The sequence below is a fragment of the Echiichthys vipera genome (genome assembly GCF_963691815.1).
Source record: "Echiichthys vipera genome assembly, chromosome: 4".
Classification (NCBI taxonomy): domain Eukaryota; kingdom Metazoa; phylum Chordata; class Actinopteri; order Perciformes; family Trachinidae; genus Echiichthys; species Echiichthys vipera.
Window position 1 is genome coordinate 33,738,068 of NC_139829.1, and position 25,544 is coordinate 33,763,611.

The following is a 25,544-nucleotide window of genomic DNA, read 5'->3' on the forward strand; positions in this document are numbered from 1 at the left end:
TAAATGTAATATTTAGTATTTATTCTGGGGGTGTCATGTTCTCTGATAACTCAATAATAATAATAATAATAATAATAATAATAAATGTAATATTTAGTATTTATTCTGGGGGTGTCATGTTCTCTGATAACTCAATAATAATAATAATAATAATAAATGTAATATTTAGTATTTATTCTGTGTCATGTTCTCTGATAACTCAATAATAATAATAATAATAATAATAAATGTAATATTTAGTATTTATTCTGGGGGTGTCATGTTCTCTGATAACTCAATAATAAATAATAATAAATAATAATAAATGTAATATTTAGTATTTATTCTGGGGGTGTCATGTTCTCTGATAACTCAATAATAATAATAATAATAATAATAATAATAATAATAAATGTAATATTTAGTATTTATTCTGGGGGTGTCATGTTCTCTGATAACTCAATAATAATAATAATAATAATAATAAATGTAATATTTAGTATTTATTCTGTGTCATGTTCTCTGATAATTCAATAATAAATAATAATAAATAATAATATAATAAATGTAATATTTAGTATTTATTCTGTGTCATGTTATCTGATAATTCAATAATAATAATAATAAATAATAATAAATGTAATATTCAGTATTTATTCTGTGTCATGTTCTCTGATAACTCAATAATAATAATAATAATAATAATAAATGTAATATTCAGTATTTATTCTGTGTCATGTTCTCTGATAACTCAATAATAATAATAATAATAATAATAATAATAATAATAATAATAATAAATGTAATAGTTAGTATTTATTCTGTGTCATGTTCTCTGATAACTCAATAATAATAATAATAATAATAATAATAATAATAAATGTAATATTTAGTATTTATTCTGTGTCATGTTCTCTGATAATTCAATAATAATAATAATAATAATAATAAATGTAATATTTAGTATTTATTCTGTGTCATGTTCTCTGATAACTCAATAATAATAATAATAATAATAATAATAATAATAATAATAATAATAATAAATGTAATAGTTAGTATTTATTCTGTGTCATGTTCTCTGATAACTCAATAATAATAATAATAATAATAATAATAATAATAAATGTAATATTTAGTATTTATTCTGTGTCATGTTCTCTGATAACTCAATAATAATAATAATAATAATAATAATAATAATAATAATAATAATAATAAATGTAATAGTTAGTATTTATTCTGTGTCATGTTCTCTGATAACTCAATAATAATAATAATAATAATAATAATAATAATAAATGTAATATTTAGTATTTATTCTGTGTCATGTTCTCTGATAATTCAATAATAATAATAATAATAATAATAAATGTAATATTTAGTATTTATTCTGTGTCATGTTCTCTGATAACTCAATAATAATAATAATAATAATAATAATAAATGTAATATTTAGTATTTATTCTGGGGGTGTCAGTGAAACTTTGGAGGTCTGGAAAATAGTTGAAAGCTTTTTTATCACTTAAATAAATTTATTCTTTACCTGCTATGAAAACCAAAACAAAACAAAACAATGGATTAATGTCACTTTACTAGTTCTTCTTCTTCATCATCATATCCATGAAGCCAAATTCTCCAAATCTCAAACTTAATCCCTTTAATTTGATTTCGTAACTATTTTGAGTCCAGATTATCAATAATAATAAGAAATGTAATTACACCACAGATAAAGCGTATTTGTGTGCACGCTTGTGTAAAGTTAATATGCAACAAATGTAAAATAGCGAGTATTTATTCTGGGAGTGTCAGTGAAACTTTGGAGATCTGGAGAAAAGTTGAAAGTTTTTTTATCACTTCATTAAATTGGAAGCAAAAGACGTCATTTCCTGCTATAAAAACCAAAACAAAACAGTGGATTAATGTAATTTTACTAGTTCTTCTTCTTCATCATCTCCATGAAGCTAAATTCTCCAAATCTCAAACTTAAATCCCTTTAAATTTTAAATGTCGTAACTATTTTGAGTCTATCCAGATTATCAATAATAATAATACATGTTATTACACCACAGATTAGTTACATGACTTTTAAAAAAGATGTATAACAGTATAATAAAAAGACAAACCTCTGTGCTGAAGTCATCTTCATCATGATCACATGAGGTGGTCAACACCTTTTAAACTCTACTGTGCTTGAGTTAAAGCTGCTAAAGCGGCTGTTTTATCAACTAAAGGACAGTGTGTGCGGTGCTGTTCTTTGGATTGTCTTTTTCCCAACTGTATTTGAACGCATCACAAGTTTTCCCGATTTCAACCATCTTCATCATAAAGTTTTATTTAAAAAATGAAGATAAAACAATATTTAACTCAACCAGTTCAGTTGTAAGGTGTCAGATTAAAACAAAGTAACATTAGTTTTGCATTAACTCCACCTGAACCGTGTGTCACCTCCGGTTTACGTCGTTTTTAGCCCCTTAAATCTTTGCCCGCTAAATTATAAATAAGATAATAACTTGGGGAAACTATTGAGATTATTCACATTGCTGTTTAATATGAATTAAATATATAATTCAGTGCATTTAAGTATTCAGAAGGGTTACTTCCGGTTTTTTCCCCTTGTAAAACTCAATCTTCCGTGCATTGGATGGAACCTGAACGCAACGCCTGAGGAGTAAAGGTGCATTCAAAAGCAGAAACTGTTTCACACGTGAACACCTTTCTGTCTGCTGTCCATGCTTCAAACATTACATTAATACAGTGCATCAGTCACAATCCAGTCTGCAATAAGCAGTGAGTGGCATAAATATTACAAATTAAATCCAGAATATAATGAAAGTGTGAGATTTAATGAAATAAGCTGTTACTCACGTACAGAAACATTTAATTATGTCAGTGCATCAAAGATAAGTCACATTCCAGTAAACGGCCAGTCTGCAATAAACAGTCAGTGACATAAATATTACAAATTACATCCAAAATATAATGGTCATGAAAGCTGGGTCATGACCCAAAGAACAAGGGTCCAAGCGGCTGAAATGGTTTTCCTCAGGAGGGGGTCTGGAGTCTCCCTTAGAGAGAGGGGGAGAAGTTCAGCATCCGTGAGGAACTCGGAGTAGAGCCGCTGCTCCTTTGTGTTGAAAGGAGCCAGTTGAGGTGGTTCAGGATCATCTAGTAAGGATGAACCCTGGGCGCCTCCCTAGGGAGGTGTTCCAGGCACGTCCAGCTGGGAGGAGGCCTCGGGGAAGACCCAGGACCAGGTGGAGAGATTAGATCTCCACACTGGCCTGGGAACGCCTCAGGATCCCCCAGTTAGAGCTGGTTAATGTGGCCCGGGAAAGGGAAGTTTGGGGTCCCCTGCTAAAGCTGCTGCCCCGCGACCTGACCCCGGATAAGAGGCTGAAGATGAGATGAGATGATAATGAAAGTGTGAGATCTAATAAAATAAATAAGCTGTTACTCACGTACTCAGCCTGCTGTTCCATTAAGTTGGAATCAGAATCAGAAAAGCTTTAATGTCCCGCAGACGGGGACATTAGTTTGTCACAGCAGCAACAGAATATGACAGAGCAGAAACATATTACAATATAAGATAAAATAAGATAAAAAGATAAAAGAAATTAGCAAAAATAAGCAATAAAGTTACATTTAAAAAGGGAAGAAATAGAAATAGACATATGTACATATTCACATGATGTAGTGCAGTTGTTCTTGTTTTGTTTGTTTTGTAATTGTTGGGGCGGCAGCAGTTCAGTCCATAGGTGACTTGGCTGGGAACCGTAGGGTCACTGGTTCAAGTCCCTGTGTGGACCATGAATGGAGCGTGGACTGGTGGCTGGAGAGGTGCCAGTTCATCTCCTGGGCACTGCCGAGGTGCTGTTGAGCAAAGCACCAAACCCCCAAAACTGCTCGGGGCGCCGGTCACTGGCAGCCCCCTCGCTCGGACATCTCTCCATTAGTTGCATGTATATAGGTCCTGTTTGTGCGTGTATGTGTGTGTATTTCGGGCCTGTGTGTGTGTGTGTGTGTGTGTGTGTGTGTGTGTGTGTGTGTAAAACGAAAAAATAGAGTGAAAATTGAATTTCCCCATTTGCGGGACGAATAAAGGAGTTCTTCTTCTTCTATCGATCATCCTGAAACACACTCAAAGCAGACTGCTCACACACCTGGAGGAGGGACAGAGCAGCATTACAGCTCCACGCACACACACACACACACACACTATAATAATGACCAAGGGTCATAACAGTATAAATATAAAGTGTTTATATCAATATATGTGATGAAACACTGCATTTGTCTTTGCACTGTAAGAGATGAGCAGCCACCTCTCGCAGCATGGCACTGGATCATGATCACTCAGGGACACTAGATGGCGGTGTTGTTTCATTTTGCTCGCGCTGAACTGCCGCCTGTTCTTGTGAGACATCGAGTGAGAGAAGTCATGTTCACGTGTGATAATAAAGCCGCTGGATGAGAGCAGGTACAAAAAAATGAGATTTATTGAACTTGAAAATAGCATTTAATTCCACTTACACATTCATTAGAAGTAAATACCTACAACATTACACTGGAAATATCACCAAGCACATAGGAAACCATGGAGACAGGATCAGTTTGAATGTAAAAAGCAGCTCAACAGCTAAACAAACAAACAAACAAACAAACAGATTAAAGAGGAATCTTCAGACTGGACGTAGAGAGCGAAAAGGCCATGCACAAAAGAAAGTTAGTCGTTAGAAACGCTGGTTCATCGTGTGTCGACGCGTTAGCCTCGGCTATTTCTGTCGTTCCGCCTGCGTACAGGGACGCTTTGTCCATCCTGCGGTGCGCGTCTTCGCCTCGAGGTGAAATCATCATCACCGAGATGTGACGCGGAACGTGTCGGAGCCCTGTTGTTTCACCGATTTAAAAAAAAAACTAGACTAAATACAGCAACAAGACCACATGCACAAATCTCTGTATTCACCCCGGGCTCGGTACGACGGAGGGAGAAGAGAAGAGAAGCACAAGCACCACTAGGCACACGGCCCGAGGGCGTCTCTTGTCTCTCTGGCACATGTTCAGTATCGCTCTATTCTGCTCTACCGCTCTTCTGGTGAGAAAGTAGAGCCTGGCGGTCTCCGGTCACACGCTGCCTTCTCCTGCCATCTGGTGAAACATGAAATCAGTAGCAGAAGACCAAGTCGTCGGCCAGTTTGTTCTTTGTAAGGTGGTGGTGGTGTGTGTTGGGGTTAGGGTTAGGGGGTGGGGGGAGGGGGTGGGGTTCTAACCTGAACAGCTGAGCATAGAGAAACACAGAGAAGACAGCAGGACGCGGTCGACGTCACTTCTAGTTTAGGCACTGGTGGCTCTTCAACAGTGCACGGCGATAGCAGTTGGGAGGAAGACACACAAAAAAAAGGAGTGAATTTTTTTCTATCGCACCAGGAAAACGCTTCCTCCCAAAGCCACGTTGACCTCGCGAGTTCCTCTCGAGGAAATCTCGCTTGCATGTTTACAAAAGGAGTGTTTGAGCTCGACATCGCAAACAGGATATGTCGGAAACGGCGCTGGATGATCCCGCTGAATGTTAAACGGGAACATAGGGTGAAGTCTTTGGTGCTCAGTGTGAGAGAAGACTGAACAGGACTAATATGTGTGAGATCCAAAGACCCGTTGGCAGAGTCTCCAGTCCCGATCCAGGAGGTTTAAGACAAAGGAGTGTTGCATTACGACGGGAACCCACGGAAAACGACGCACGTCAGACGTGTACGGTATGGCTATACACAAATCCTTCATTTCAGACCAGGCTCAGCAGGCCCGGTCGTTTGTTACAATAGCTCAGCCAACCCCCCCCCCCCCCCCCCCCCCCCTCCTTCAACTCCCTTTTGACTGCTGCTGAGATGGACCGAGAGCAGTCAGCCGTCCTGACCCCGGGCAGGTCCGGCCCCTCTCTCTCTCGTCAAAGAGAGACACATCGAAAAAAGAGATACACCCACCAAAGCCCTCTGTTACACGTTAATCAGTCTATCCTGGCTACACTTAACATAACTCCATTAGTACTATATCGTTAAAAGATGCTGACGCTCAAATATGTCTATGTACCTTGTGATTTTTTGTATATTCTTATATATAAAAGAATCACAGCATAGATGCAGTTATGCCTGAATATATTGTGGGGTCACTGCACAGTAATTAGGGTCTCTCTTTGCTTGCATATAACAGTAAATTAGTATGCTGCAGATGGGAACGGCTGATCGAACCCAATGTTCCGTAAAAGCTTGAGGAACATGTCTGAAGGGAGGCGAGAGACTAATTGGCATGCAGAGCTGAGGGCGCTGCCGCGAGACAAAAGGTGCTGACACGTGACGAGTCCCAGCCCGGTGACCCGCAGACTGACAGCTCTCTCACCGCAGCCTGCACCGGGCCTGTCCGCTGAAGGGACTCAGGTGAGCGAGAGTCAAGGTCACGATCACGATCACGCCTTTTTTGGTTTTGTTTGGGAGTGTCGATGGGAGTGAGAGGTGGGTGCGAAGAATCCGCGGAGAGAATATTGGGAGATCTGCTACAGCTGAACATAACCAGACCAGCCAGCGCAGGTCCGCCTTCTTGCGTTGTGATTGGTTGTATTCCAAGAAGGCGGACGTCATAGAAAAAATAGTTCTCAGAGGAATTCCAGAAGTGAAAAGTCCATGAGACACGCTGCGTCCTCTAAGCGGCAGCTGCCTTTATTTTTACTGCATGATGAAGCCGGGCTGAGGGGCCATACGAGGCGGGGGCCTCTGAGGCAAAGCGGGGGGGTACTGAGATAGGAAATGGTTGGGGTAGCCGGAGGAGACGTTGGGGAAGGGTTGGCCTGTTCTGGGAGGAATCGGCGGGTATGGCGATGCCGAGTAGAAGACAGGAGGCTGGGGGGCAGCGGTTGGAGCTGGACTCAGAATCGGGGCCGGCTGGGATGGAGGGTGTGGGGGTTTCCTCCTCGGCTGGGCCACGGGGGAAGAGCTGCTGCCGGCCTCGTTGAGCAGGCTGTTGGACGAGAGTCTGGCCGCTGCCGACACATCCTGAGACCGGGAGGTAGGCACCGAAGCCTGGGGGAGCCGCTGACCGTTCAGCACCATCTCCTGCAGCTTCTCGATCTTCACCCGTCTCAAGTGGGCCAACTTCCTGTTGCTCTGGTAGGCGTCGATGAAGGCGTCCAGAGTCATGTCACCATCCAGGAAGGAATCGGCCATATTCTGTCGACAGGAGCAAAGAGATTTGTGACTGTTTTGGAGAGAGAATACAGAAGTCCTTTCTGACTCTTATTCAACACCAAGTTTGCAGCCGGCTGAGTCATGAAGATAGAAATAGCATCTCGGGAAGATCACAAAGAAACAAAGCCAGACGCTGAAACTGGTGTGGGATGTAACCAGAGCCAGGCTGATGAAGAGATATCAGTATTCACTGAATCACTGTATATGTTTTCTACCTTTTTACACAACATATAATGCAGGAAACAAATGCTTGGGCTGATTTAAAAATGGTGTCACGTAGTTATTTAATAATTATTGTTTTTATCCATTCATCTTCAACCGTTGGTCCCCAACAGGGTCGTTGGGGGCTGGAGCCAATCCCAGCTGACATCGTGAGGCGGGGTCCACCCTGGACAGGACGCCAGTCTATCACAGGGACATAGAGACAAACAGAGACAGACAACCATTCACACCTACGGGTGATTTAGAGTCATCAATGAACCCAACACCTGCACGTCTTCGGACTGTGGGAGGAAACCGGAGAACCCGGAGAAAACCCACGCAGACACGGGGACAACATGCAAACTCCACACAGAAGGGCCCCAGCTCCAGAATAATTGTAAGAAATCAATATGCAAGATTCTCCATCTGCGATACATTGTAAAATTCGGTGATATTGTGGGATTTGTCAGGAGTAACCATCTATACGTGAGCGTCGCCGTGCTTACCGTGCTTGGCTGTTAAGTAAACGACCAGATTGTGATGTTTCCTGGATCGTATTTAGAAGATCATCCTAATATTCTTGTAACAATGACGCGTCACCACAAAATTTAGCGTTAAAATGTGATCGAATTACATGCCTTTAAATCTGTTTTATTTGACATTTCAAAAAGTGGCTTTTCTGAAGATGAAGACAGAGCATGGGAAGAGGTATACAAAACTGATTTCACAGTATGTGATGGTCAAATAAAGAATTATACACAAAAAAGACATTTGGTGCAGCACCACTTGGACGCAATTTATAGATTATACTAATTCAATTATACTGATAGAAAATTCTTATTGCTAACCTATCGATTGTGCTTACACGGTTGACAGCGTTCATTTGTGTCCGCAATTAAGGAAGCAGTTTACCCATGATTACAACTGTATCACTGGGGGTTTGTTCATAAGCATAATCTGGGGCGTTTCGAAATCTACACACAGGTGATGGGCATGAGTAGTTGACGCCAAGATCGAGGGATGGCCTCAATTCCTCGAGGGCCAATCAAGTACTGATTTTTCCAAATCTATTTTTAGAACTTCGTGTTCACATTGTCATCTGTTAATGATCAGTCCCGCTGTGGAGCAAATAGGTGGCAGGTATCAGCAGGTATTAGCAGGTGCTGCTTGCCAGACAAGGCCCATGTTGTCTGGGCCTTGCACAGTAACCCCGTTATGTAGGTCACAACTTCTCGGGGATGGTGAGGCAACAACCAGTGCATAGGCAGGTATATGAATTACTGGCCGGTGTCACAGAGGGATACATGAAGTCATCCATGGAGGGAGCAACATAACGCTTACCTCTGTCTCCTCTTCTATTTTGGCTCCCTCCGCCTGCAGCAGAGCCAGCAAAATGTCCAGGGAGGTGTTTCCCGACTTGTGGTCTGTTAAAAAACAAGACAGACAGGAACAGCACAGAGGTTATTATTCTGAAGGATGTGAACTGAGCGACACTGAACACGTGTGGGACGGATGTCAAACTGTCCGTAATGTTCTCGTCAAAATAACCAGACTGCTGCACGTTGTGATGGAATTTAACTTTGCTTTGGTGACAGAGTCCCCTTTGTCTGTGAACCAGAGCTGCAGCATTTGTAAAATCACTGTACTACAATTCATCACCTCCTTACACAATCTCTCAACACATGAGCGTCACAAGAAACACTCAAAACACACTGATTCGCTGTGGATGAATGCCTAAATTAACCCAGGAGCTCATCTTCCAAACAAAAAACCAAACTCTTCCCTCACTTGTGAAGCTGAAATGAAGTCAGTCATGAAAGATTGTAATAAGCCTGTCACTCAAAGCGGATGTGAAGCAGCCATAATGCCTCTCTGTGTGCTGTAAACTCTCCCACAGTCAACAGAAACTGACTGGGTGTCTCTAAGGAGGAGGCCCGTTCTGTTTGTGCTCCTAAGCAGGACTGTAAGTCAACACCAGCTGGAGCCGGGGTTGCATACACGCACGGTGCCACTCTGACAATGAGATCCGTGCATGAGATCACTAGTTACTGATTTCCACTGCGGAAATGGCAACTCACCTTCATTCCACCGAGCCCTGACATAATGCAGTGGATCTCCAATTACCGGACAGACTCCGGTCTAACCTGATATGCTACTGTGCAGTCGGCTACCTTCTACGCAGGGCAGCACAGTGAACGAAGATCCGGACTGACACGTTTACACACTGGGTATTGACAGAGATGTAGGACAGTTCAAGTTGTTAGAGAAATGGATGGCTGGATGCAGATACAGTATACCTTTAGCTTAGACACTTAGACTTCTCTCTAGACTCCCGCAAGGAAATTGAGTTTCCAGCAGCTTACAAAGACACAAGGGAGGTATCAAAACAAAATACAGTATAAGATAAACAACAAACTCTCAGCTAAATGAATATAGAAAGTTCAACAATAAACCGTAAGCAATAAAATCTTAGTTAAATATAAATATATATAAAGTAGAGATAAGAATACAGGTCAAATAAAATTCCCGGGAAAATGAAATTGGATAAGTTAGGTGTAGAGAAAGCGTATAAGATATCATTTGCATGACTGTATATGACAGAAATGAGCAGTAAGATTAAATTATTGCACAAAAAAAAGAAAATACCTGTAAGTGTCCAAGTGTGTAAGAGTAGATTATTAATTACAAAATCTGTGCGCCACCCGGGAATCGAACCCCGGTCGCAAGAATGGGAATCTTGCATGATACCACTACAGCAGCTCTGTGGGGCTGTGCTTTCATACAGCGCTTCTTGGGCTAACTGCTAACGTTAGCATGTCAACATGCTCACAGTGACAACGCGAACAGGTTAAGCCTTTTGTTTTCCATGCTCATCGTTCTAGTTTAGCAAGTTAGCACGCCAACAAAACCCAAAGGACAGCTGAGGCTGATGGGAAATGTCATTAGTTAAGCAGGTATTTTTTCATAGATCAAAGATCAACGCCGCCATCCCTGAAGCCGAGCTGCTCATATCACCAAGACTCTCCAGTGAAAGCCACTGATGACCTGAGGTGTGTAACCAGCTTCTCAGGTTAGAGTCCCCCCTCACCTTACAGCACATAGTTGTGTGGTTTAATTACAAAAACACACAATCAGTAGCCACGATCAAGGACAACCTGCATTAGATCAGGAGGCACTGTACGTGACTGGCACTATTACATCTTAAATTACATAACCTCTTCTGTCAGGAAGGTTTCATCGGGCCCTTAACGCCACGAGTACGTTCAAAGTTCAGCTCTCTGTTACTGTTTGTCCAACTCCACTCTGTCACTTATGAATTTCCGACACGTCCTATGGTTAAATTAAAGGTTAAAAAGGGTAAATGAGTGATGGTGATTAAGTGCGTGAAAGGCAAAAACTAATAAGAAAGCGAAGTGTTGACAAAAGGCCCGGCCGAGTCGCCCTTTGCTCCGCACTTTCTACAAGTCTGGTATCAGGTATTGCGTACGCCCATAAAGCACATCCATAACCGTTATCATGTTGGTTTATCACTTCTGGACTTAACAAGGAATCCAACTCGCTTGTTCATTAGGGGAAATAATAAGACGCTGGTAGAAGGATCTGTGTAAAGTGTGATAAACGCTAGAGGCCTTTCAGAGACAGCTTTGTGATAAACTCTCTTCCAGGGAGATGTGGCTCAGAGGTAGAGTGGGTCGTCCTCCACTCGAGAGATTGGCCGATCCCAAGCTCCCCCGGTCCACATGTCGAAGTGTCCTTGGGCAAGACACTGAACCCTGAATTGCTCCTCGTGCTGCACATGGGTGTGTAAATGTGGTGTGAATGGTTATATTAGATGGTGTGTAGATGTCCACTGCCATCAGTGTGAATGTCTGTGTGAACGGGTGAATGTGACAAACACTGTGAAAGCGCCTTGAGTAGTCAGAAGACTAGAAAGGCGCTTTATAAGTACAAGTCCATCCATTCCAATGACAGCTACGTGCCAGGTGTCTGAGGGCTGGACCCGTTCCCTGTATCTCACTGCGAGCGTTACCTCTCTCTGATAAAAGGCCAAAAACTAAACCCAAAGCAATCTAATTTGTCGATACTCGCACGCATCAACACTCGATTGCAGTGACACGGTTTAAATCACTAGCTGCATGCCTGGATGTTGTAACTGCTTGTTAACGAGCTTGCCAAACTGGCTACTGTTGGCCCTGTAATGCTCAGCTTGTCACACTCCATTAGAACAACAACACGGGTGGAAAATACCTATGACAGCCCCGTGCATCACACAGAGCAGACACAAAGAGCGGTAAAGCACTAATGATTAACGTTGCGTAAGGAGCAGCCTGGCCACACGTGTGTCAGCGAGGTGACCCGTGGGAGACAAACGTTAAGGGAGCTGCAGTCAACACTCGTACAGAAGGAAAGAAGTAATTGCCATGTAAGATGGTAAATGGACTTGTAGTTGTATAGCACCCTTCTAGTCTCCTGACTACTCAAGGCGCGTTCACATTCACCCACACACAGACATTCACACTGATGGCAGTGGACATCTACAGACCATCTAATCTAACCATTCACACCACATTCCCACACCCATGCGTTTTGGGGTTCAGTGACCTGCCCAAGGTCACTTTGACATGTGGACCGGGGGAGGTGGGGTTCAAACAGCCGATCTCTCGAATGGAGGACGACCCACTCTACCACTAAGCCACAGTCGCCCAAGATTAGAGCCAGGCTGATATATCGGTTGGCAGACATTATCTGACGGTATCTGCCTTTCACAGACATATCGATATTTATCAGTGTCAGTGATTATTTACTTTATTTAACTGGTCGACAACTGACTGATACTGGACAATAGTTAAAGTTGATTTAGAGTGAACCTTTTAGGGAAAAGTCCGGTTTCTGCAGTCAAGTGTGGACGGGAAAACAGCAATTTCTTGTCGACATCGTGTGACGTCGCTCCGCGTGACGCTAAACAGTCAGTTGTATCCATGGAGACGTGTGGAGCGCTCTAGACGTGCCCGGCTGACGGAGGCGGAGTCTGTGGTTTCATGTGGACGCAGATATTTTTTAATCACACCGATGATGTGGACAGGAATCTTTTTTTAAATGTATACGTCTTTTCTCAGTGTTTCTAGAACTGGTTGACAATGTTACAAAAGGCTTAAAGTTCTCAGGGACTCAATTTAATACACTGTACACGTTTCCTGGTGCACAGTAGAGGCTCACACATTGTTTCTTGATCTTCATTTAACCGCTGAATGTTACTATAACTGGAAGGATAATAATGTTAAATATTCTTTAGTGAAGTTATTTGTTTATAAAGCACCCACCCATACTGTATTTCACGTATCGAGGAACTGTTAGAGCCGAGTGGAGCAAATCCCGCTCCACTTCTTTGAGTACAGCTCCTTTAAAACAACTGCCACTTGAATCTTCTCTGGTTAGCTATGATGAATAATGAGCCAAGCAAATTGGAGGGACTCCACAAACAAAGATTAGCCAGACCAAGATTTCTGTCAAATTGACCAATTAACTGGTTATAAATGTTGGCACCAGATGCGAAAGCTTCATGTTGGGTGTCAAATTTTACCAACAGGAATAAATCATGAGAACATTCAAAGACAGAGGCTTCATTCTAAAACAGCCTGTTCTTCCCCCAGAGTGAACTCCCATGCTTTTCTGCCTTGCTCTCTCTCCCGTAACGAGGCAGATTCTCAGTCATATCAGCAGCCGTCCTCCGCACAAAGCTGTGATTCTCTGGCTGAGCGGAGAGCCTCGCGAACACACAGTCTGGAGATCATGAGACAGCCATTTAGTAAATGGATCCACATCGACCTCTGCTGTGAATCAGACGGGGGAGTTTTGGCTCGCCTCGCCGCCTTTCTCTCTCTCCCACCCTTCCGACACCCCTGCCTGCCGGTCCAGTCATCCACCACTCCCTCCCACCCACTGTTGCTGACAGCTTGCCCGGCAGCACAATGGCCCACTGTGGGCTACTGTTCTCGGAGGCAGTGGATGGTGGCGGTGGCCTCCAGAACCCAATGGACAGTGAAGGGTAATGTAGAGGCCGCATATTTCCTGGAGAAAGGGTTGGGGAGGGCGTTGCCGGTGGTGTAACTTTATGCAACAACACGGCACAAGAACTGCACGTTGGATCTGGGTCAAACAGCAACATTTCTTTCAGCTCTGAGCATCGCTGTCCGTCCCCAGCTGCTCTACGGCAAATCCACAACTAGGACGGCGAGTGCAGGGAAGGCAGGGGGTGGGGGTGATGGGGGGGAAGGCGACACCGGGTAACCTACATTTGACAAAAGCCGTCGCTTGCTGACACACAAAACCACACACGGCTGCATCGGTGTGTTGACTCCTGCCTGAGAAGGAGCTTGGACTGTTACGCCGCTTCACATTGTGAAGCAAAGATCGTCATTATTGCGGTAAAATTATGTTTATCACAATCTCATTTTGCTGTAAACAGAATTTCTGTTTAGGTGAGCCTCTGCTGACTTCAATCAGGCTTTAAAGCAAAGACAACCTAAGTGGGTATGGTATATCATAGACTTTAAGGGTCTGCATGCCTTGCAGCAGGGAAGACGGCAAAGTCAAACTTTTATCAGCGTAGCAGCGTAGTGAATGGTTGGCATGCTATTTTGAGATAGCTGCTTGGCAACCACTGCGGCAACAAGGTCACAAGTGTTGTCATTCCCTTTTCTTCGCACACTAAGAAGTACTGTGGAGGTGCGTCAGTCAGGGATGTTGTAGCTCTATAAGATGTTGCCGTGGAGATGAAAATCAGATCTGGAACTTGCTCAACCCGATCACAGGTAGATCACAGGGACTCCTGCTGGAACATGACAACAGGGCTCTGCGGTAAAAGGGCTGCTACGCCTGTGACGGGAATCATGAGAACTCGTGAAACAGGTCTCTTCACTTCAGTGTGTGTTCATGCAGACGGATGAAACGTTACATAACATCTCAGCTTCCTATGACGTCTGACAGTCTGAAAAGGTTCACTCTGAAACTGAGAGATAACTGCAATCATCTCTCTCTCTCCCTCTCCCTCTCTCTCTCGCACCCTCAAACACACACACACCCATGCACGTACACCCCTTTTAGGTTACCACATTTTATATATAATTAACTATGTAATTGTGGTTTTTTGCATTTTTTCTATCCGATTCCTCGATAAATCGGTGGAACGAATAATCTGTTGAAGGGAAGTTTGGGGTCCCCTGCTAAAGCTGCTGCCCCCGCGACCCGACCCCGGGTAAGTGGATGCAGATGAGATGAGATGAGATACTCGATTACAAAAAGATTCGACAGCCGCAGCCCTACACAGAGAGGGAAAATATTCTCCTTGTTGTGATATCTGTGCGGCGGCGGCGGCTGTACCTAGGGAGGACTTGCGAAGCTGGTAGGACTCGAAGCACTCCTGAAGAGAGTTGTAGCGCTTGGTGAGCTCCTCTTTCTTCTGCTCCAGTCTGGGCTGCAGGGCCAGGTTTTGCTCGGCCAGGGAGAGGTTGTTGACCAGCGTCTTCTCTTTGCTCTGCTGAACATCCTGCATCTATAAAAGACAAAACAGAACAGTCAGAAAAGTCTCAAACGGCATTACCTGTGCATTCCCTTCAACGCAGAACTCGTGACTTCTCTCTTACGTATTAGGTTAACATTTAACCGGGTGAGGGAAGTCAGTCTCCACGAGGAATACTGATACTGAGAAATAGCAAGGAAACAAAAAGAAGTTAAAGCCGATGATTGTGGTGAATATTAACTATGAATCATCACATTTAACCTGCCAGTGTTCCCACAACTCCCACAAGCCTCTACATCTATTTAGAAAGACGACTCATGACGACAAAAGCGTCGCAGAGGACTGCAGCACCTTTTCCAAACATACAAAAAGACAAGAAAACTCTCGCTCATCGTCTCATTTCAGCGGCGAGATACCTCTTAGTTTAAAAACTCTCAAGCAATTAGAACTTTTTTTGATTAAATTCAAACGAAGGGCGCACTCACACTGTCCTTCCGCACCGAGCCAAAACAGGTTTTTCGGGTCAAGCCTAGTGCGTTTGACCAGTGTGAGTGCACCCGCACCGCGCATAACTGCGGCCAGCTGGCCGTCCACGGCCCGTCTGAGAGAGGTGGGCTTTTGTAGAGCGTGTTTGCACATGTACGAGCACGAGCGTGCACACGTGTACAAGCACAAGCACGACGGCTACGGCAGTTCTGACGTCATTTATGTGCACCTGTTCGGACATAGAAAAAAGAAGGAGGGACCATGCGCGGGCATTTAACAACAACAACAACAACAACAACAATGGCGGTGAAAGGTTCACGTTGGTGTGATGCGGAGGTGGAGTGTTTACTGCAGATTTGGTCGATGAAAAGATTCAAAAACAGTCGACAAGACGCACAAAAATTCAGAGGTCTACGGAAAGATTTGTAAACAAAGCCACGCATTGCCATGACGTCATCAATGCGTGTGAAGTGTTACGGCGTGACGACGTATAGGCAGCAAGAAGCATTCTCCGAGGCCCAGGTAGTGTGAGTACAAACGGGCCTGGAGGGGGGGGACAAGTACCCTAAAGCACGGTGCGGAAGGACAGTGTGAGTGCGCCCTAAGGAAACACAAGAAAAACAAACTACAGGTTTTTAAACCCCTGCAAGGTCAAGACTGAAGGGATAATATAGAGCAAGCAGGTCACGATTGCTAATTAATTACGTCCAGCTGCTGATTCTGTCGGGTTTTCGTTCCGCAGTAATAACGCGCTTGCTCTACATTAACCCTTACCTTAACGGTTACGCTGTTACTAAACAATTAACTGGTTCAGGAAAGAGACATGTTTGACGTCATAACGGGAAAACCAAAGGTGTAGCTACAGCTCTAATAGCATTACTCATGGCTGCATTCCGAGGCAACACGGTGGTCTGGTGGTTAGCACTGTCGCCTCACAGCAAGAGGGTTCCTGGTTCGAGGCCTTTCTGTGTGGAGTCTGCATGTTGTCCCCGTGTCTGCGTGGGTTTTCTCCGGGTTCTCCGGTTTCCTCCCACAGTCCAAAGACGTGCAGGTGTTCGGTTCATTGATGACTCTAAATCACCCGTAGGTGTGAATGGTTGTCTGTCTCTGTTCGTCTCTATGTGTCCTGTGATAGACTGGCGTCCTGTCCAGGGTGGACCCCGCCTCACGCCCGATGTCAGGTGGGATCGGCTCCCGCAACCCCGACAGGGAGAAGCGGTTGAAGATGAATTTATATCTGTGCCGTTCAGGTGTGTCAGTACCTGGACCCTGTTATTGTGTATGCAGACGACTCACTTGTCTTCATCATATAACGTCATCACCAACAAATGTAGTGTTGATTGGGGACTTTTTATATAAGAAATGTAGTGTTTTATAAAGTAAATAGGTTCATTTTGTGCACAGCTACTGTGAGACAGCCGAACGGAGAGAAACCATCATCGATGTTTTGTTCGGGGCTTAATGAAAAGCAGCTGATTTTTAGCCTCGGGGTTGTAATCCCAAATCTGAGAGAATAGGAATTTCATGTAGAAATGAGTGGCTTGCCCCTTTAATGCAAGTTTGAACTGAAAGCACAAAGACAAGTGGAAGAACAAGCTGCTACAGTGTGAGCAGAGGAGGATTCACAGTTCTCCTGCTACTTCTCAAATGACTCATTTCACACACCCAACCGACGTGTTGTATGCGCAAACATAACCAGGATCGGGCGTGAACATGTAGGAAAACTCTGAAAATACACTGCAGCATAGGTGATGATTATGGAACAGTTTCTAAAAGCGACTGCCGCAGGTTTTCTTTAGAGGTTGGACTGACGGAAAACACCTTATCATGCAGGGAAAGCAGCTAAATACGTCTGTGACCACGACACTTTGCACAATCATATCCTGATGTGACCAGCTTCCCTTTTTGCGAAAGCCGATTTGCTCATTGGCTGCGGCCCGCGGAAGACGCAGACCTTTAAATAGCATCCATAACTAGAGGCCTGTCCTGTCAAAGCAAACTGATAATCGTTTGCCGGGGGAAATCGCTCCACTCCCTCCATAAAAGGCTGATGCAGGCTGAAGAGCTTGTCTGGAGTGTTAGTGTAATAACACAGCATTAGATCCCTGCCGCTGTAATGCGCCAGAAAAATAAGACCTCGAAACGTGGCCCCTTCACAAACAGCGAATCAGTTCCCACTGAGCCCCATGTTAAAACGCTCAACCATAAACATGTTTACATGCTGGAATAAGACATAAAATATAATTTTAAATGAAAAAAAGACAATTTTCCTGCTCATTACAAATGTACAGGGAGTGAATTTTTATATAACTCACTGTTTAAAGTTCTGCATTATTAAGGGACTGGCCACTTTGAGTGACAGATGGCGATGGCGATCACAGGTGGCTAACATAGGCAGAGATGCACCGACCCGATACCTGGATCGGATATCGGATGAATAAGGCTGATCCAGCATTTCGATCGAGTCAATTCGTTTTTATTAATATCATACACAGAGACACAGTTACAGTGCTCTAGTCACTTCAATTCTATGTTTGCAACACCGGTTAGGGTTTTGTATCACATTTTAAAATATCTGTTTGTTGTGCACTTTACATGGAAGTGTTATTTCTTTATTTTTGCTGCTGATGTCACTCTCTCGCTCATCTTCAGCCTCTTATCCGGGGTCGGGTCTCGGGGGCAGCAGCTTTAGCAGGGGACCCCAAACTTCCCTTTCCCGGGCCACATTAACCAGCTCTAACTGGGGGATCCTGAGGCGTTCCCAGGCCAGTGTGGAGATCTAATCTCTCCACCTGGTCCTGGGTCTTCCCCGAGGCCTCCTCCCAGCTGGACGTGCCTGGAACACCTCCCTAGGGAGGCGCCCAGGGTTCATCCTTACTAGATGATCTAGATGTCCGAACCACCTCAACCTTGTGTACACTTTGTACGTTTCTAAAGTACGTTTATCTGCGTTAATTTGTTACAATGGTATACGGTTCATTCATTCAACAGTAGGATCGGATCGGTATCGGGTATCGGCCGCTACGCTCAGCCCAGGTGCTGGATCGGATTGGAAAAAATTGGATCGGACCATCTCTAAACATAAGCCCCTTTCACACAGGTACAGCACAATGTTGACTCTTTGTTCATCGACACAGAACCCTGCAATCACAGGACGTAACCATGGACAGGGGAAGTAGGGGTGCTGAGAGGGCTGCAGCACCCCCTAAAATCAAATATCACAAAAACCATCAACTAATAAAAGAGTTTAAATTAATAATGTTTTTCCCCTTCCTTCCTTACTGGGTTTGGGATTTGTGTGTTTAGAGATAAAAAATAAATAAATAACCTTGCTGGTCACACAGTATTTAGTATGACCTCATTACAGAGCGCTTCTATCCCCTAACTCTGACCGACTTCCAGCGTCTCTGGGCGAAATAAAGCCTCACCACTCCTGTGTGAAAAGGGCTTTAATCTGTAGGCTTGAATTGATCTGCCTCAGCTCCATCCACCTTCCACCTCTTTGAACATTTTCGAGCCAGCTATGAGATAGGTGGCATCAGGCACTGCCAAGATGGCGACAGCTGGAGCCTGAGTGTGTATTTTGGTCCCAAATCTAAGGGATCTGTAAAGATTGTTCGTCACTATCAGCTGATAGATCATTATCACACTTTATTTAGTATCATATTAGCATCAGTCTCATAAATCCAGCATCAGCAGTGCTATGATTCGTTATGTAAGGACGTAAATGTTTGATTCTTCGACACATTAAAAAATATGCCCCGTTATAAATCGATACAACGGGGCATTGAATCACAGCATGCGTGCGCCGTAAAAACCCATTTTTCAAATTAGTGAAGGCCTCAAAAAAGATAAGAAGCCACATGTGAGGGATGGTGCCCGGCTTAATCTTCACGGGCTTCAAAATGTAAAGCATAACTGAACGCTTAAATGAGCTGAAACATCGTGGCATTAGAAAACTGGGTCACTCACACATCAACATCACACTGCTTCAGTGCCGTCGACACTCAAAAGGCCGGATCAAGATGTTGCTGAAGCGATTCCCAAGTCAAGAAATATGTTTCGCTGCCTGAGCTCGCCTCAAAAAATGGTTATGCACACATACAAGTGGCATTTAGTGTAGGGGAGACAACTGTAAAACACACATTTCCTCCAATTACAAACAAGCTAGAGTAATGACACTTGCTCTGCACGTGCTCAGTAGGATTCTCTCCATCGTGACAGGAAATTAAACTATATCGGGATAGAAGATTTTGGACATATCGCCCTATTATGGAAGTATGAAAGTCACTTTTTGGATTTACAGTACAGCGTCTTTATACAGTTTTATCTCTTGGTGTGTTGCTAGTATAACATAAGATTATATAATGGCTGCCAGATTGTAAAACTGTGTTATGTGGCCCAGTGTAATGACCTTGTTTGTCTGTGTTGACATACTTTTCTGTTAGAACATAAAAACAGATTTCATTAAATCTAAAATTACATCTAAAGTGGTGGCTGGTGGAACAGTGGTTAGAGCAGTCGCCCCGTGTAAAGAGGCTGAAGGTCCTCGAGGGAGAGGGCTGCGGGTTCGACTCCGACCTGCGGCCCTCTGCTGCCTGCGTGTCTCCCCCCCTCTCTTTCACCCCATTTCATACCTGTCCTTTGTAAGAGCGTGATCACACTGTCCTTTTGGCCGCGGCCAAAACCGGTTTTTCAGCTAAAGTCTAGTACCTTTAAGCAGTGTGAGCGCACCTGCTCCGCGCTCAACTGGGGCCAGCTGGGCCGCCACGGCCCGCTTGAAAGAGGTGGGCTTTAGCGGAGCCGTTTGCACATGTACGAGCACGAGCGTGCACACGTGTACGAGCACGAGCCCTACGGCAGTAGCGTTATGTCCGCCTGTTCGGACATGTAAATAGAAGCATGGACCATGCGCGGACATTTAACAACAACAACAATGGCGGTGAAAGGTTCACGTTGGTGTGATGCGGAGGTGGAGTGTTTACTGCAAATTTGGTCGATGAAAATATTCAAAAACAGTCGACAAGACGCACAAAACCTCAGAGGTCTGTGGAAAGATTTGTAAACAAAGCCACACACACGCGATCAATGCGTGTGACGTGTTACGGCTTGAAGGCGTATGGACAGCAAGAAGCATTGGCCGAGGCCCAGGTAGTGTGAGTACAAACGGGGCTGGGGCGCGGGGGGGAGAGGGAGGGGGGACAAGTACCCTAAAGTCCGGGTCGTGGTCCAGGAGGACAGTGTGATCACGCCCTAATAAAGGACAAAAAAATACACTTAAAAAGGGTTTTTTCTAGGATAGCAGCTAATTGATAAACCCTTTTTGTGTAAAAAGTATTTGTTCAAACGTTAGATATTGACAGAAGGTGTGACTATAGCATATGTTTGCAAAAACAAAGTGAACAAGTGTGCTTTTATTTGAGATACAGTTTTACAACTCAGTGTCAGTTTTACTCCTGTTACGCTGTGACTTCCTGCATTAAAGGTTGAATATGTAGAATCTTTATTAAAAGGTAGATTTTTGAGGGGTGCAGAATGAAAGTATTGCTTTTCCCTAAAAAATATATATATATATTTAGTCTGAATTAATATTTAAAAAAATGTTTTTTTACGGGTTTAACAACGACTTTCTGTCACGTTCTGTTTCCATTGTAGCAGCCAATAGCGTTGGGCGCTGCTGGTTGCCATGGTTATCTGTTGTTGCTACAGAAACAAGGAGTAATTTTGAGTTGAGAGCTAGCTAATGGATTACACAGCACGTTAAATATTGTTGTAAAATGAAATGATTAGTCCAAATTAGACGTTACCCTGTATGGTTCATCACTTGAGTGGCGCAGGCTGATCGCTTGACACACTCGGCAACAAACCTGGCAACCCGTACTCTACGGGGGAATTGTTGGGTCTCTGTAAATCATAAATAAGGTATAGAGTGTGGTCTTTACCTACTCTGTAAAGTGTCCTGAGATCACTTTTGTTATCTTGGCACTTTTGTTATTTGCCACTGTAAACATCAAATTGAATTGAATTAAATTATTTTCTGTTGTTGCGACTGCGATCTTTAGACACTAGAGGGCGCTGTTCTGCTAATTCTGCACGTTCAACCTTTGAATTACATTTTACGGTCTAGTCTGTATACGTGGAAATATATCAGTTGTATTACGTATAAACAAACAGGACACATTTAAGGTTATGTCACGTGAAAAAAAGGATGCACAGGATCTAAACAAATTCCCAACAGGACCATTTGCATTATTCAAAAGTCAACACGCGCGCTGTCTTCAGAGTGTGTTTTGCAAAATGAGAATGTTGCCAACAGCAACTGGGGGCAAGTGCCTGTGCCTGTGCGCTACAGCTGAAGTCAGAAGTTCTCAGCCCTCTCCGGTTTCACTCGATAACACCCGCCGCCTTTGTTCTCACACAGTGGATTAACACGAATGAGCTCCGCAGACAGTTCCACCTTTGGCTCGGGCGTGTATGAACTCGTCTCTTCCCTCGCATCCATAATCTTATGACCAACTTAAGTCAACAACTGCAGTGTCATTGCGGTAAACACGGCCCTCCCTCTCTCTCTCTCTGTAAGAGACGGGAAGAAGAAAACGAAACCATGGAGACAATCGGACAGGGTGTGGATCAGAAGCAGAACTGGCGAAACACAAAAGGCCGACTCACAGCAACAACATGTATCCAAATAGGCCCTGGCTATTAATACCTCGCTGTATTCTTCTTGCTTTTGAGAGTTTGAATGGATCTGGAGCACTCGGGCTGACATACAGTAGCTTAAAGTCTGAGAAGAGAGTGTGCTTTAATCACATTTTAGACACGTCCGTCACAAAATGAGCTTAAATAAGAGGGGGAAAGACACAGCGCCGTGACAACAGGCAGGAAAACACCCCGTTTCCTGACAGTGTGTTTAATGTTTCTAATCACAGATCTGGTCCAAACTGTAGGGCAAAGAAAGGGAGGAAGAAAGAAAGTCCCCGTGAGTTTGCACTTTAGAGTAGAAACAGAGAATGAGCCCGGCGGGAAATTCTTCCAGCGCAGGGATCTGGAGGGTAGGGCAAATGAAATGAAAGCCCGAGCTGGAGCTGATTATTGTGGAAGCAGCAGCAGCAGCAGCAGCAGCAGCAGCAGCAGCAGCAGCAGCAGCAGCAGCAGCAGCAGCAGCAGCAGCAGCAGCAGGAAACACTCAGAAGCACAAACTGGATTTATCCTGAATATAAATACGGTCAAATCATTTAGCGCTCGCTCTGGATACGCTTTGAGACTGGAGCTCGTAACCGCACACAGCGTATGGAAAAACTGAGGCTTATCTGCTGCTTATCATGACAAGGGCAGACTTAGGATAGAGTGCAAAGGCAGGTACACATTAATTGGAAATTGCTGAGTCCTTGTGCCGCTGGAGCCCGGCCAAGGAGAAAAGACACAAGCCAACGTGTGGAGAGAGAGCAACTCTTAAAATTGCACATTTATGTCGCTTTGGAAACTGCTTCACAACCATTCACATCCATTCTTCATGTAGCATTTCTTATTCTGGATTAATAAAAGCAGCAGGTCTGTAATTCATCTCCCCCCCGGTGGAAACACTGTGTCCTGAGCAAACGTCACTTTATATCATCTCTGCATCACTTTATTGGGTTGTACTGTAACTTACTGCTGCTACACTTTAACACTGTTATCACTTATCGCTCCTTATCACTTATTTAGTTTCATTCATCTTCAACCGCTTATCCCGGGGTCGGGGTCGTGGGGGGCTGGAGCCGATCCCAGCTGACATCGGGCGTGAGGCGGGGTCCACCCTGGACAGGACGCCAGTCTATCACAGGACACATAGAGACGAACAGAGACAGACAACCATTCACACCTACGGGTGATTTAGAGTCATCAATGAACCGAACACCTGCACGTCTTTGGACTGTGGGAGGAAACCGGAGAACCCGGAGAAAACCCACGCAGACACGGGGACAACATGCAAACTCCACACAGAAGGGCCCCAGCCGGGATTCAAACCAGTAACCTTCTCACTGTGAGGCGACAGTGCTAACCATATGCTGCTAAACTGCATGCTGCGTATTGTTGTATATTGTATGAACCTGCGTTTAACCACAATGTCTGTTACACTCTGTCACATCTAGTTATTGTCTGATTTATTTGATGTTAGCTTTATTTTGATTTGATTGATGTTTTTATGCTTATTGTCAGTCTGTTCCTTTCCCACCTTTGTATTGAAACTGTTGCACAATCATTTCCCTCGGGATAAATAAAGATTCTTGAATCTTGAAAGGTTGAATTCAGCTTAGAATTCATATTTAAAAAAATGTTTTTGCAGGTTTAACAATGACTTTCTGCCACGTTCTGTTTCCATTGTAGCAGCCAATAGGGTTGGGCATTGCTGGTTGCCATGGTTATCTGTTGTTGCTACAGAAACAAGGAGAGCTAGCTAATGGATTACACAGCATGTTAAATATTGTCGTAAAATTAAATGTTAAGTCCAAATTACTCGTGACCTTGTTTGGTTCATCACACACTCGGCAACAAACCTGGCAACCCGACAGCTGGAGTTATTTTCTGTTGTTGCGACTGCGATCTTAAGACACTAGAGGGCGCTGTTCTGCTCATTCTGCACGTTCAACCTTTAAATTACATTTTACGGTCTAGTCTGTATACGTGGAAATTCATCAGTTGTATTATTAATTAGTGCAAATATGCTTTTAATGCTTTTATTCAACAACACAGCAGCTGGGGCGGATTACACCTCTGTTTTTATATCGTTGCAGGTATCATCTGTAGTTCTGTCTGTTAATCGAGCTGGTTAATAATTCCTCTTTAGATAAGGGTGTTAGGTACTGGTTTCCTCGGTATAGAGCAAAGTCAGGGGTAGGCAAATCCGGTCCTGGAGAGCCACTGTCCTGCATGTTTTAGGTTTCTCCCTACTCTAACACACCTGAGTCTAACAAGAATCAAACTGTGACGAGCATCAGCTGCTTGATAAAGAGCAAATCATTAGACTCAGGAGTCTTAGGGCGCACTCACACTGTCCTCCCGGACCACGACCCGGACTTTAGGGTACTTGTCCCCCCTCCCTCTCCCCCCCGCGCCCCAGCCCCGTTTGTACTCACACTGCCAGGGCCTCGGCCAATGCTTCTTGCTGTCCATACGTCATCACGCCGTAACACGTCACACGCATTGATCGCGTGTGTGTGGCTTTGTTTACAAATCTTTCCATAGACCTCAGAGTTTTTGTGCGTCTTGTCGACTGTTTTTGAATCTTTTCATCGACCAAATCTGCAGTAAACACTCCACCTCCGCATCACACCAACGTGAACCTTTCACCGCCATTGTTGTTGTTGTTAAATGTCCGCGCATGGTCCGTCCTATTTACATGTCCGAACAGGCGGACATAACGCTACTGCCGTAGGGCTCGTGCTCGTACACGTGCGCACGCTCGTGCTCGTACATGTGCAAACGGCTCCGCTAAAGCCCACCTCTTTCAAGCGGGCCATGGCGGCCCAGCTGGCCCCAGTTGAGCTACTACTTAAAGGTACTAGACTTTAGCTGAAAAACCGGTTTTGGCCGCGGCCAAAAGGACAGTGTGATCACGCTGTAACAATAATCAAACTGTGACGAGCATCAGCTGCTTGATAAAGAGCAGATCATTAGACTCAGGAGTGTTAGAGCAGAGAGAAACCTAAAACATGCAGGACAGTGGCTTTGCAGTTGTGCCGTATTCAGCACCCCTGCCGTGAAATGCACCCCCTCGCATTATAGGTGATGTTCTGGATCAGAAGGCTGTTGTTTCCACCTGTAGAAGTAGTTTATATACAGTGTGTGTTTTTAATAAGGGCGACTGTGTCTCAGAGGAAGAGTGGGTCATTCCAGAGATTGGCAGTTCGATCCCCACCTCCCCTGGTCCACATGTCGAAGTGTCCTTGGGCAAGACACTGAACCCCGACACCACTGTAACCATTCACACCTGTAGATGTCCACATCAGTGTGAATGTCAGTGTGAATGGGTGAATGTGACAAACACTGTGAAAGCGCCTTGAGTAGTCAGAAGACTAGAAAGGCGCTTTATAAGTACAAGTCCATTTACCATTTAATTGCGTTCCCTGTATATAAACTACTCCTAC

General features: G+C 44.1%; 1 protein-coding gene across 1 annotated transcript in view; it reads right to left on the reverse strand.

The window, feature by feature from the left end:
• Nucleotides 1–4,460: 4,460 nt before the first annotated feature.
• vps37ba (VPS37B subunit of ESCRT-I a) overlaps nucleotides 4,461–25,544 on the reverse strand; it is a 22,478-nt gene continuing 1,394 nt past the window's right edge. The window contains exons 2-4 of the mRNA XM_083912280.1: nucleotides 14,793–14,964; nucleotides 8,754–8,836; nucleotides 4,461–7,193 (exon numbers count right to left, since the gene is read on the reverse strand). Of these exons, the coding sequence (XP_083768406.1) occupies nucleotides 6,693–7,193; nucleotides 8,754–8,836; nucleotides 14,793–14,964 (756 nt within the window). The 3' untranslated portion in view covers nucleotides 4,461–6,692. The remainder of the gene's footprint in view (nucleotides 7,194–8,753; nucleotides 8,837–14,792; nucleotides 14,965–25,544) is intronic.